The sequence below is a fragment of the Cricetulus griseus genome, unplaced genomic scaffold (genome assembly GCF_003668045.3).
Source record: "Cricetulus griseus strain 17A/GY unplaced genomic scaffold, alternate assembly CriGri-PICRH-1.0 unplaced_scaffold_335, whole genome shotgun sequence".
NCBI classification, from domain to species: domain Eukaryota; kingdom Metazoa; phylum Chordata; class Mammalia; order Rodentia; family Cricetidae; genus Cricetulus; species Cricetulus griseus.
In genome coordinates this window covers 22,286-34,941 of record NW_023277070.1, presented here as the reverse complement: position 1 = coordinate 34,941, position 12,656 = coordinate 22,286, and the positions used below count along the sequence as shown (strand labels likewise).

The window sequence follows — 12,656 nt, the reverse complement described above, 5'->3', positions numbered from 1 at the left end:
CTTGTTTGGTTAGCATTACCCCAAGATATTTTATGTTGTTAGTTGCTATTGTAAAGTCTGATGTTTCTCTGGTTACTATCCAGTAAAGCAAGTCATAATGTCATTCAAAGGATTCACAGAGTAGTCATCTAAAGTGCACGTCTAGAGCAGACCTTGAAAAGTAACCAACACAGATTGTGAGATATAAGTAGTCAGATGTAAATTTGGAGACACATTCCTTTTACAAATATTAAATAATCCCCATCTATTTATGACTATACAGAATACAAAATTATAAACCTTGGTAGACTCCCATTCATAATTTCCAAAATCTATTATATGTAACTGTCTATATACATAGAACATCAGATTCAATTTGGGAAAAGTTCCATTTTCCAGACAATCTCATTGTACAGATTCTTTGATCAAAAGGCACATGTATTCATTTATGCTTTTCTATTTTAGTTCATCTTCTTCATCATCATGTTCCTCCTTTTCCCTGGTTGTGGGCCATCATGATTGAAAGATGACACAGATGAACAACAGGACAGAAGTGACACACTTTCTTCTGCTGGGACTCACTGATGAACCAGGACTACAGATTCCCCTTTTCATCACCTTCCTGCTCATCTACACCATCACCCTAGTGGGAAACCTGGGGATGATCCTCCTTATTGTGCTGGACTCAAGACTTCATACACCTATGTACATTTTCCTAGGCAACCTGTCCTTTGTTGATTTTTGTTATTCCTCAGCTGTAACGCCCACAGTCATGACTGGCCTTCTTACAGAATACAAGGTCATTTCCTACAATGACTGTGCTACTCAGATGTTCTTTTTTGTAGCCTTTGCTACTGCTGAGAGTTATCTCCTGGCCTCAATGGCCTATGATCGATACACAGCAGTGTGTAAGCCACTATACTATGCTACCACTATGACTAGAAGTGTGTATGTGTGTCTTTCTATATGTTCCTATTTCTGTGGTTTCCTGAATGCCTCCATTCAAATTGGGGACACTTTCAGTCTTTCTTTCTGTGGGGCTCATGTGATTCACCACTTTTTTTGTGATATTCCTGCAGTCATGGTTCTCTCTTGCTCTGATAGACATGTTAGTGAGTTGGTTCTTATTTATGTAGCAAGCTTCAATGTCTTTGTTGCTCTCTTAGTTATCTGGATATCGTACATATTCATTTTTGTCACTATCCTAAAGATGAAGTCAAGTGCTGGATATCTAAAGGCTGTATCCACATGTGCCTCACACTTCACTGCAGTGTCTATTTTCTATGGGACAATTATATTCATGTACTTACAGCCCACCTCTAGTCACTCCATGGACACAGACAAAATGACATCTGTGTTTTACACCATGGTCATTCCCATGCTGAACCCTCTGGTCTACAGCTTGAGGAACAAAGAAGTGAAGTGTGCATTCAAAAAGATAGTTTGGGATGCAAAGTTTTCATGACTTGACTTCTCACTTCAGGGACTCATGATACTTGGATTCATTCTTTGTGATATTTTCTCGTCCCTGAGTTACATTTAAACTCCACCTTTAGTGAAAGTCCAGGGAATACTTTTTACAGAAAGAAACAAACAGAAAATTATTTTTTGAAAAATGTACCTAAATTATGGCGTGTAAAACATGAGGCATTGCCTACACAAACCTCAAATCAGGATATTGACGGATTTACTCATTTTCTTCATCTTGCCTTAGTATGTTGAAATTAGATCACACAAGTGTAGAGAGAAGCTTGTGAACAATAGACATGCATATGGGCAACTTAAGAAGAAAGACACTCATGGACATGAGTAATTTTTAATTTAAATTGTATGGCTGCTGTGGAGGTTGATATCATCTGTCCATTTCACTGGATTTAGATTAACCCAGGTAAACATGTGAGATTTGCCTATTTGTGCCTGCAAGGGTTTCTCTAAAAATATCTTCTACTTATAACAGTGAATTTATAATGATTTGCCATCATCTATATTTGTTGACAGCATCTCATTCATTGTAGGTTCTCCTGAATAGAACAGAAGCCTGTGAAAGAACCAGTTCTTCCTCTCACTGTCTCTGTATGTGGTCCTGTTCCTTTCCCTTGTCTTCTCTCCCATCTTGTTTCCCCATCCTCTGCTATCCCCCTTCTCTTACCTACCTTCTTTCTTTCCTCCTTCCCCTTTCTTCCATCTTATATATATTATATAATATCTTTTCTTAGTCTTTTACCTCAGATCTTCTGTCTGAGCTTCAAAGTTTATGTTACTTAGCTCATTCTTTCCTTTCTTAGGATATTGAATTCAGACTGCACTGGCTACACACTTTCTTTTTTCTGTAAATTTCAGTCAATATATTAGTGGTTTTACACTCTCCACTATCATGTGAAACCATATTCATGATAAATACCCTGTTTTATACATATATGTGTTTAAATTCATTCAATTTTTTTTTCAGTTGGAAATAGAGAAAATAATCAGCATTTATTATTGATAATTTAATTTTTAATTTGGATATTATGTTGTAAAGGCTACAAATTAATTAATTACTTTCTTGCAATTCTGTGAATACAGTTTCAGATAATGCATTATTAAAATACAGTGAAAATTCTTTGTGTATATTTTAATGAAAGATGTAATCTTCTGATGACTTCTATGGATTAGTACTTCTGCTTGGTCATGATATTTTGTGTGGTCAAAATAGTCACATATTAATTTTCAGTAGGATAACTTGACAAAGAACATATAAACATAATAAAAATTTAAAAATCAATGTTTTTTACTACTAACTAGTCTAGACTGTCATAACAAAAGAGAAATAATGTTTACATCCCTTTATGAAACAATTGGCTATTTCTTTTCTACATTGTTTTTTTTTTTTTGCATTCTCTCCTGTCATGTCTTCACTTCTTATCATTGCTTTTTCTATATGGTTATAACTATGATCTTGCCTCAGGACCTTTGAGAAAGGATCTCATTCCTTTCTGGACTTTGCTCAAATGTTACTATTTCAAAGAATACTGCAGTCACCACATTCATGACTGAGTAGTGCTCAACTCACTGCCTACAGTATCCTGAACTACTCTGTCATTCTCCACAGTTTGTTTTTAAAGTTAGCGAACATGTATTCATATTATCAATACCTATTCATCTTTCTTATGTGAAATATAAATTTCATTGTAGTAGAAAACATTTTGTTTGTATATATTGTTCAAATATATTTCTACCTTCACACACACACATGCTCATACATGAACAAATCACATACATGCATACACAGGTATGTGTGATAGAAAGTGATGGGGTGTATTAGACAATAGCTTAAAATAACTGTATGTGTGTATAAAATGCTATAAGAAAACTTTTGTGTATAATTAACATATAGTGATAAAAATAATTATGTTTAGTATTATGTCAGATGTTTTGCCAGTATAGCTTCTCCAAAAATAATTGATAAATGAGTAAGATATCTGTTGAATACAGTTAAACCAATAGTTTGAACCATTTAATCATGTGTTGTGATAGTGAATCACACATAATAATTACCAACTTCAGCTACATTCACCACATTTCAGGAGACATTGCTAATTTCCTGTTCTCACTGAGTTTCCATTCGTCGCATCTGTTCATAATTATGTCCTGGGATTCCCTTTATCAAGTAGAACATCAAACTCTGTAATAAATTTTACTAAGAATTGATGTCTAATTATGTGACATGTAGCACATAGCTTAAATAAAACCTTAAATATCATTAATATGTTAAATATATCATGTGAATAATTGGTATTAGTGTTTGAGAAATCCCACAAGTAAATAAAATATTACAACTGAAATCTAAATGCTTCCCATACGCCCGTGGATTTGTGTGGCTCTAACTCCTGATAAAGAAGTTTCCTTTTGAAGCAGAGGCTGTTAGAGATGACCACAACTGGTCTAAGTGAAGACTGTGGAGGGCTCATTTGCAAATGAACACATGTAACAACCCTACTTTCTTTGGGAGGTGTCTATTGATATGTTTTTTTCATTCTTGGTAGAAAAATCTCACAATTGTACAGCTATGAATAGCACTAATTGGCTTCAGCTAATAAATTTTTTAATAATTTTTTTAAAAAAATGACATGAAAGCAACATCCATGATTCACCAACAATACTAAATGGCAATACCAACACAAATGCTATACAAAAGAAAAATATCACATCACCAGGTAAAGAACTATAGGCAACTAAGTACTGAAAGATCGAGAATTAGCTACTCCAGGGATAAGATCCCTAATTGCTTATTCGATATAACTGGTGAGACCTGATTAACAAAGCCACCCTAAATGGACTTAGAAGCTTGAATGATTACGTAGTATATTATATATACTATATCATATAATAGTATATATATATATATATTATATATATGAAACCATCAATTTGTCTGGGTGAGGGGTATGTGGGAGGAGTTGGAGCTTGGAGGGGAGGATGCAATGTAAGTAAACATTAATTATTTTGTTAATTAAAATTTGTATTAATTAGAGAAATATACATGTTTGCTTGGGCTTAGGGGATTTTGAAGGAAGGTGTGGAAATGGATATGATGAAATTTACGTTGGCTAAATATAGGAAAGTTTCAAAGTTTTAAAGTGAATTTCAATATTCAAATTGAATGACACTTGTTTTAAAAAAACATGTAGGTTAAGATCTTTTCCCATTCTGTGGGCTGTTGTTTTGTCTTACTGACTGTGTCCTTTGCCTTGCAGAAGCTTCTCAGTTTCAGGGGTCCCATTTACTAATTTCAGACCCCAGTGTCTATGTTACTGGCATAATGTTCAGGAAGTAGTCTCCTGTGCCAATTTATTCAAGGGAATCTCCCAATTTCTCTTCTAGAAAATTCAGTGTGGCTGGATTTATGTTGAGATCTTTGATTCATTTGCACTTAAGTTTTGTGCATGGTAACAGGTATGGATCTATCTGCAATCTTCTGCATTTCTGAATCCAGTTGTGCCAGCACCATTTGTTGAAGATGCTATCTTTTTTTCCATTGTATTTATTTAGCATCTTGGTCAAAAATAAGGTGTTCGTAGGTGTGTGGGTTAATATCAGGGTTTTCAATTTGATTCCATTCGTCTATCTGTCTAGTTTTGTGCCAAGACCAAGCTGTTTTCAGAACTATGGCTCTATAATAGAGGGCTGATTTCCAAAATATACAAGGAACTCAAGAAGCTAGCCACCAAAACACCAAACAATGAAATTAAAAAGTGGGGTGCAGAACTAAATAGAGAATTCTCAATTGAGGAATCTGAAACGGCTGAAAGACACTTAAGAAAGTGTTCAAAATCCTTGGCCATCAGAGAAATGCAACTCAAAACAACTCTGAGATACCATATTACACCAGCCAGAATGGCTAAAATCAAAACACCAATGACAATCTATGCTGGAGAGGATGTAGAGAAAAAGGAACTCTTCTCCATTGCTGGTGTGAGTGCAAACTTGCAAGACCACTTTGGAAATCAGTATGGCAGTTACTCAGAAAAATGGGAATCAGTCTACCTCAAGATCCATCAATTCCTCTCTCGGGCATATAACCAAATAATGCACGTTCATACAACAAGGACATATGTTTAACCATGTTTATAGAAGCATTTTTTGTAATAGCCAGAACCTGGAAGCAACCTAGATGCCCCTCAACTGAATAATGGATAGAGAAAATGGAATACAATGGAGTACTACTCAGCAGAAAAAAAAGCAATGGAATCTTGAAATTAGCACGCACATGGATGGAACTAGAAGAAACCATCCTGAGTGAGGTAAACCCAGTTACAAAAAGACAAACATGGTATGTTCTCACTCATATATGAATTTTAGACATAGAGCAAAGGATTACCAGCCTATAATCCTCTTCGCCAAAGAAACTAGGAAACACGAAGGACTCTAAGGAATAAATGCATGGACCCTAGGAATGGGAAGGGCAGGAAATCCTGAGCTAATTGGGAGCATTGGGTAAGGGAGCTGCCAGAATGAGAGCAGGAGGAGAGGAGGAAATGGAGGAGTAGAAATTTTGAGTTGGGGGAAGAATAGAAGAGAGCAGGATGAGGGATACCATATTAGAGGGAGCCATTATAGGTCCAAGGAGAGATCTGGCACTAGGGATATTTCCAGAGAGCTACAAGGATGACATGAACTGACAATCCAGGCAATGGTGGAGAGATAACCTAAATGCCCTTCTTCTAAAATGAGACTGATGACTACTTTTTTTTTGCCATCCTAGAGCCTTCATCCAGTGACTGATGGAAGCAGAGGAAGACATCCACAGATATACACTGAACTGATTTCTGGAATTTAGTTGCAGAGAGGGAGGAATGAAGATGGAAAGGGTCGTTACCAGCCCGGTGAAACCCACAGAAACAGCTAGACTGAACAAGCGGGAACACATCGACCCCAGATGCTGTCTAGGAGGCCAGTACAGGACTGATTTAGACCCCTGAACATGGATGTCAATGAGGAGGCCTCTGCACTCCAGAGGACCCCCTAGTAGTAGATTAGTATTTTTCTCTGGTGTAAGAAGGGACTTTGAGAGCCCATCCCACATGAAGGGATGCACTCTTGCCCTGGACATATGGGGAAGGGCCTAGGCCCAGCCCAGGATGATGTGGTGAACTTTGTGGAGCCCCATTGAGGGCCCTATCCTGCCTGGGGAGTGGAGGGTGGATAGAGTGGGGGGGGTAGATCGTGGGAGGGGGTGGGGTGATGGGAGGGAAAGTGAGAGGGAGAGGGAAAGGGAGAGGGAGAAGGGATTGACATGTGAAACAAGCTTGTTCCTAATTTGAACTAATAAAAAAACATGTATGTTAGCTCCGGGCAGTGGTGGCACATGCCTTTAATCCCAGCACTTGGGAGGCAGTGGCAGGCAGATCTCTGTGAATTCCAGAGTAACCTGGTATACAAGAGCTAGTTCCAGGACAGCCTACAAAGCCACAGAGAAACCATGTCTTGAAAAACAAACACATAACAAAACAAAAACAAAAACAAATAAACAAAAACAACCCACCGCCACCACAACCAACAAAAAAACCTGTAGGTTCATAGGAGTTTTATAAGATTCCTAGCAATAGGAATGGGACCTGCTACTGAGGCTATGACATGGTTTTTGGAGTTTATTGTTCATACTGTCTTGCCTTACCAAGCCTTAATATGAAGGGAGGAGCTTAGTCCTACCTCAACTTGATATACCATGCTTTGCTGACACCCATGTGATTATGGCCATTTCTGAATAAAACCAGAGTGAGAGTGGATTTGATGAGGGCCAGAGAGGAGATTTGGGAGGGGGAATTGTGGGGAGGTGGGAGGGGTAACTTGGGTAAAACAATAAACAAATCTATTTAGTTAATAAAAATCATGTATATTCAATGAAGCACAGTCACCATAATTTTATTTTTTTACATAATAAGTGCTACTCAGTTTGGGAGACTGGCAAGCCCAAATTTTCAGGGTTGGACACCTTTAGTACCCATGAGAATTCATGGTTCATTGGCATCTAAAAGCCACAGGAAGAGTTCAGTGGGAGTTGGTAGAACAATCAATGACAAAATGAACTCTTGAAATCTCTGTAGTTCAGAGAGATCAGTATGCTGTCTTACACTGGGTTAAGAGTGTTTGGATACATGCCACGTAAGTATGGATGCCAAGTTTCCTAAGTAGCATAGCTGCTCAAGTGGAAGTATTATCTAAATCTACTAACCTATTGGTTTCCACATCAGCTACTAACAAGATTGGACACATTTCATTATCCTGAGCAACATATCCAGGAGTTAAAATGGCAGTCATATTCCTTAATTTGTTTTCTCTTTCAAACATGACATCAGGAAGAACAAGGCACATTATGTGTGACAAAAATTTCAAAAGTGTCATTCATGATGTGATAGGAAATGTCTTGTCTGCTCCAGAGGAACAGCAGAAAAGAGAGTGGGAAAGAGAGGAGTGTGAGTGGGCCAGTGTCTGTCTTTTAAAGCAGTACTTTCCACTGCATGCAGACTACCAATCATGGAACCCAGGGTTGACCAGCGTACTGTCTGAATACATTATGCCAGGTGACAGGGGCATGCTAACTTATTGCCTGAATTCTTACCATTCTCACAGGTGTGAATTCTGAATCCTTACTAAATGGAAGAAGGAAACACACAAAAAGATCTAGCTAACTCCCTCACAGCCTTGAATGTGTTCAGTGATCCTTAATGATATGGAAACTGGTTCATTGCCTCCTATAAGATGAGCACACACTGAGAGTTGCTACAAGTACTAAGCATCTCCCCTAAAGGTCTCATTTATTAATGAAGTCACCTTGAGTCTTAGGCTCCAATACATGAATATTTTATTTAAATTCTTTAATTACTACTCATATTTACATATACATACACCCATTCCCTCACCCTCCCATCCTCCCATGTTCACCACCCCTGCAACCCATCCCCAAACTCCTCCCCAGGGATAGTGAGGCCCTCCACCAGGGACCATCAAAGTCTTTCTTATCGTTTGGGGAAGGGCTTAAGCCCTCCTTGCTGTATCTGGGCTGCAATAGAATCCCTCCATAGAGAATAGGCTCCCAAAGTCCATCTGTTCTCTAGGGTTAAAGACTGGCTCCACTGTTAGAGGTCCCATAGACTGTCTTGGCCTCCTAGCTGGCACCCACATTCAGAGGGCTTGGTTTGGTCCAATGGTGTTTCTACATCTTTGTGACTAGTGTCCTATTTTCTCACTTGTTCTGGTCAACTGTTTCTGCGGGTTTCTGCAGAACTGTCTTGGCTTCTTTGTTCATCCCTCCTACCTCTCCACAACTGGATTCGAGGGGTATGGTTCAGTGATTAGCTGTGGGTGCCTGTTTCTGCTTCAAACAGCTACTGGATGAAGGCTGTAGGAATGGTAACCAAGGTAGACACCAATCTCATTATAGGCATCAATGGCATTTTCTCCCCACTGCTTGGATTTTTAGTTGGGTTAGTCACTGTGGATCCCCCAACATTTCCCCTGTGCCAGACATCTCTCCATAACTGCATTGTCTCCCTCTATCAAGGTGTCTCCATTACTGCCCTCCTCTATTCCTCCCCTCTCTCAGGCCTCCTGTTCTCCTCCTCCCTCCCCATCTTGCCTTCCCACCTCCTTCCTTTCCACCCACATCCCGTGATTCCACTTTGTTCAGGGGTTCTCCTCCCCCTCCCTTTCTTCGAGGTACTATGCAATCTTCTCTTGGGATCCTCCTTGTTTCCTAGCACCTCTGGAAGTGTAGACTATAGACTGGCAATGCTTTGCTTTATGTCTAAAATCATATATGAGTGAGTACATACCATGTTTATCTTTTTCTGACTGGGTTACCTCACTCAGGATGGTTTCTTCTAGTTCCATCCATTTGCCTGTGAATTTCAAGATTCCATTTTATTTTTTGCTGAGCAGTACTCCATTGTGTAAATATACCACATTTCCACTATCCATTCTTCAGTTGAGGGGCATCTAGATTGCTTCCAGGTTCTGGCTATTACAGATAATGCATCTATGAATATAGTTGAACATATGTCCTTATTGCAGGAATGCACATTCTTTGGGTATATGCCCAAGAGAGGAATTTCTGTATCTTGAGGTAAACTGATTCCCATTTTCCTCAGAAACCACCATACTGATTTCAAAAGTGGTTGTACAAGTTTGCCCTGCCACCAGAAATGGAGGAGTGTTCCTCTTTCTCCATATCCTCTCCAGCATAGACTGTCATTGGTGTTATTAATTTTAGTCATTCTGATAGGAGTAAGATGGTATCTCAGAATGGTCTTGAGCTGCATTTTCCTGATGGCTAAGCATGTTGAGCACTTTCTTAAGTGTCTTTCAGCCATCTTAGATTCCTTTGTTGAGGATTCTCTTTTTATTTCTGCACTCCACTTTTTAATTGCATTGTTTGGTGTTTTGGAGGCTAGGTTCTTGACTTCATTGTATATTTTGGTGATAGCCCTCTGTCAGATGCAGGGTTGGTGAATAACTTTTCCCATTCTGTTGGATGGTGTTTTGACTTGCAGACTGTGTCCTTTGCCGTATAGAAGCTTCCCACTTTCAGGAGGTCCATTTATTAATTGTCGATCTCAATGTTTGTGCTACTGGTGTTATGTTCAGAAAGCAGTCTTCTGGACCAATTTTTTCCAGGGTACCTCCTACCTTCCCTTCTCAGAGGGTCAGTGTGGCTGAATTTATGTTGAGGTCATTGATGCCTTGGTGATAAATATGGCTCTATCTATCTGCAATCTTCTACATGTGCACATTCAGTTATGCCAATACCATTTGTTGAAGATGCTTTCTTTTTTCCATTGCATAACTTTAGCTTCCTTGCCAAAAATCAGGTGTTCATAGGTGTGTAGGCTAATATCAGGGTTTTCAATTCAATTCCATTGGTCAACCTGTCTATTTTTGTGCCAATAACAAGCTGTTTCAGGACTATGGCTCTATAATAGAGATTGAAGTCTGGGATGGTGATGTCTCCAGAAGTTCCTTTATTGTACATGGTTGTTTTGGGTGTCCTGGAGTTTTTGTTTTTCCATATGAAATTGAGTACTGTTCTTTCAAGGTCTGTAAAGAATTGTGTTGGGATTTTGATGGGAATTGCATTGAATCTGTAGATTGCTTTTGGCAAGATTGCCATTTTTACTATGTTGATCCTACCTATACAGGAGTATGGGAAATCTTTCCATTTTCTATTATCTTCTTTAATTTCTTTCTTTAAAGACACAAAGTTCTTACTATACATTTCTTTCACTTTTTCAGTTAGTGTTAACCCAAAACATTTTATGTTGCTTGTGGGTATTGTAAAGGGTAATGTTTCTCTGATTTCTTTCTCAGCACGTTTATCTTCTGTATATAGTAAGGCTACTGATTTTTTTTTTTTGAGTTAATCTTGTATCCTGCCACTTTGCTGAGGGTGTTTATCAGCTGTAGAAGTTCCCTGGTAGAGTTTTTTGGGTCACTTATGTAAACTATCATTTCATCTGCAAATAGTGAAAGTTTGACTTCTTCCTTTCCTGTTTGTATCCCCTTGATCTCTTTTTGTTTTCTTATTGCTCTAGCTAGAACTTCAAGTACAATATTGAAGATATATGGGGAGAGTGGACAGCCTTGTCTTGTTCCTGATTTTAGTGGAATATCCTTGAATTTCTCTCCATTTAGTTTTATGTTGGCCTTTGGTTTGCTGTATATTTCTTTTATCATGTTTAGCTATGTTCTTATTATTCCTGTTCTCTCCAAAACCTTTATCATGAAGGGACATTGTATTTTGTCAAAGGCTTTTTTAGTATCTAGAAAGATGATTTTTTTTTCTTTTTCAGTTTGTTTATATGGAGGATTACATTGATTGATTTTTGTATGTTGAACCATCCCTGAATTCTTGGGATAAAGCCAACTTGATCATGGTGGACAATTTCTCTCATGTGTTTTTGGATTCGATTTGCCAGTATTTTGCTGAATATTTTTGCATCGATGTTCATGAGGGATATTGATCTGTAATTCTCTTTTTCATTGTTTCTTTGGGTGGCTTGGGTACCAAGGTAATTGTAGCCTCATAGAAAGAGCTTGGCAATGTCCCTTCTGCTGCTGTTGTGTGGGACAATTTGAGTAGTACTGGTATTAGGTCTTCTTTGAATTTTGGGTAGAATTCTGCACTGAAACCATCTGGCCATGGGCTTTTTTTGGTTGGGAGACTTTTGATGATTGTTTTTATTTTATTAGGGGTTAGAGGTCTGTTTAAATCACTTATCTGTTCTTGATTTAATTTGGTAAGTGATATCTATCCAGAATATTGTCCATTTCTTTTAGATTTTCAAATTTTGTGGAGTACAGGTTTTCAAAGTATGACCTGATGATTCTCTGGATTTCCTCAGTGTCCATTATTATGTCCCCTCTTTCATTTCTGATTTTGTTAATTAGCATGCTCTCTCTGTGCCTTTTGGTTAGTTTGGATAAAGGTTTGTCTATGTTGTTGACTTTCTCGAAGAACCAATGATTTTTTTCAACATTTTTTATTTGAATTAGAAACAGGATTGATTTACATGACAATCCCAGTTCCCTTCTCCCACCTGTCCTCCCCTACAACCACCCCCAGAACCAACTCTTTGTTTCATTGAATCTTTGTAGTATTTTCCTAGTTTCTACTTTATTGATTTCAGCCCTCAGTTTGATTATTTCCTGTCATCTACTCCTGCGTGGTGAGCTTGCTTCATTTTGTTCTAAGCTTTTCAGTTGCTCTGTTAATTCTCTAGTGTGATTATTCTCCAGTAACTTCATGTGGGCACTTAGTGCTATGAACTTTCCTCTTAGCACTGCTTTCAAAGTGTCCCATAAGTTTGGGTATTTTATGCATTGATTCTCATTAAATTCCAGGAAATCTTTTATCTAATTTTTTATTTCTTCCTTGACCGAAGAATGGTGCAATTGTGCATTATTCAATTTCCATGAATTTGCAGGGTTTCTGTAATTTGTTTTGTTGTTGAATTCTAACTCTAAAGCATGGTGGTCTGATAAGATACAGGGGGTATTCCAATTTTTTTGTATCTGTGTAGGTTGGCACGTTGCCAATTACATGGTCAATTTTAGAGAATGTTCCATGTGGTGCTGAGAAGAATGTATATTCTTTTGTCTTTGAATGAAATGTTCTATAAATATCTGTGAAATCCAATTGC

The 12,656-nt window shown here is 38.1% G+C and overlaps 1 protein-coding gene across 1 annotated transcript; it reads left to right on the top strand.

Moving 5' to 3' along the window:
• Positions 1–505: 505 nt before the first annotated feature.
• Positions 506–1,444, top strand: LOC113835151 (olfactory receptor 5B3-like). Its single transcript, XM_027410812.1, has one exon. The coding sequence runs from the start codon at positions 506–508 to the stop codon at positions 1,442–1,444; it is 939 nt and encodes a 312-aa protein (XP_027266613.1).
• Positions 1,445–12,656: the final 11,212 nt, after the last annotated feature.

What these genes read in the sequence shown, in the direction of transcription:
- LOC113835151 (XM_027410812.1), top strand. Translation starts at nt 506, where the DNA reads ATGACACAGATGAACAACAGGACAGAAGTGACACACTTTCTTCTGCTG.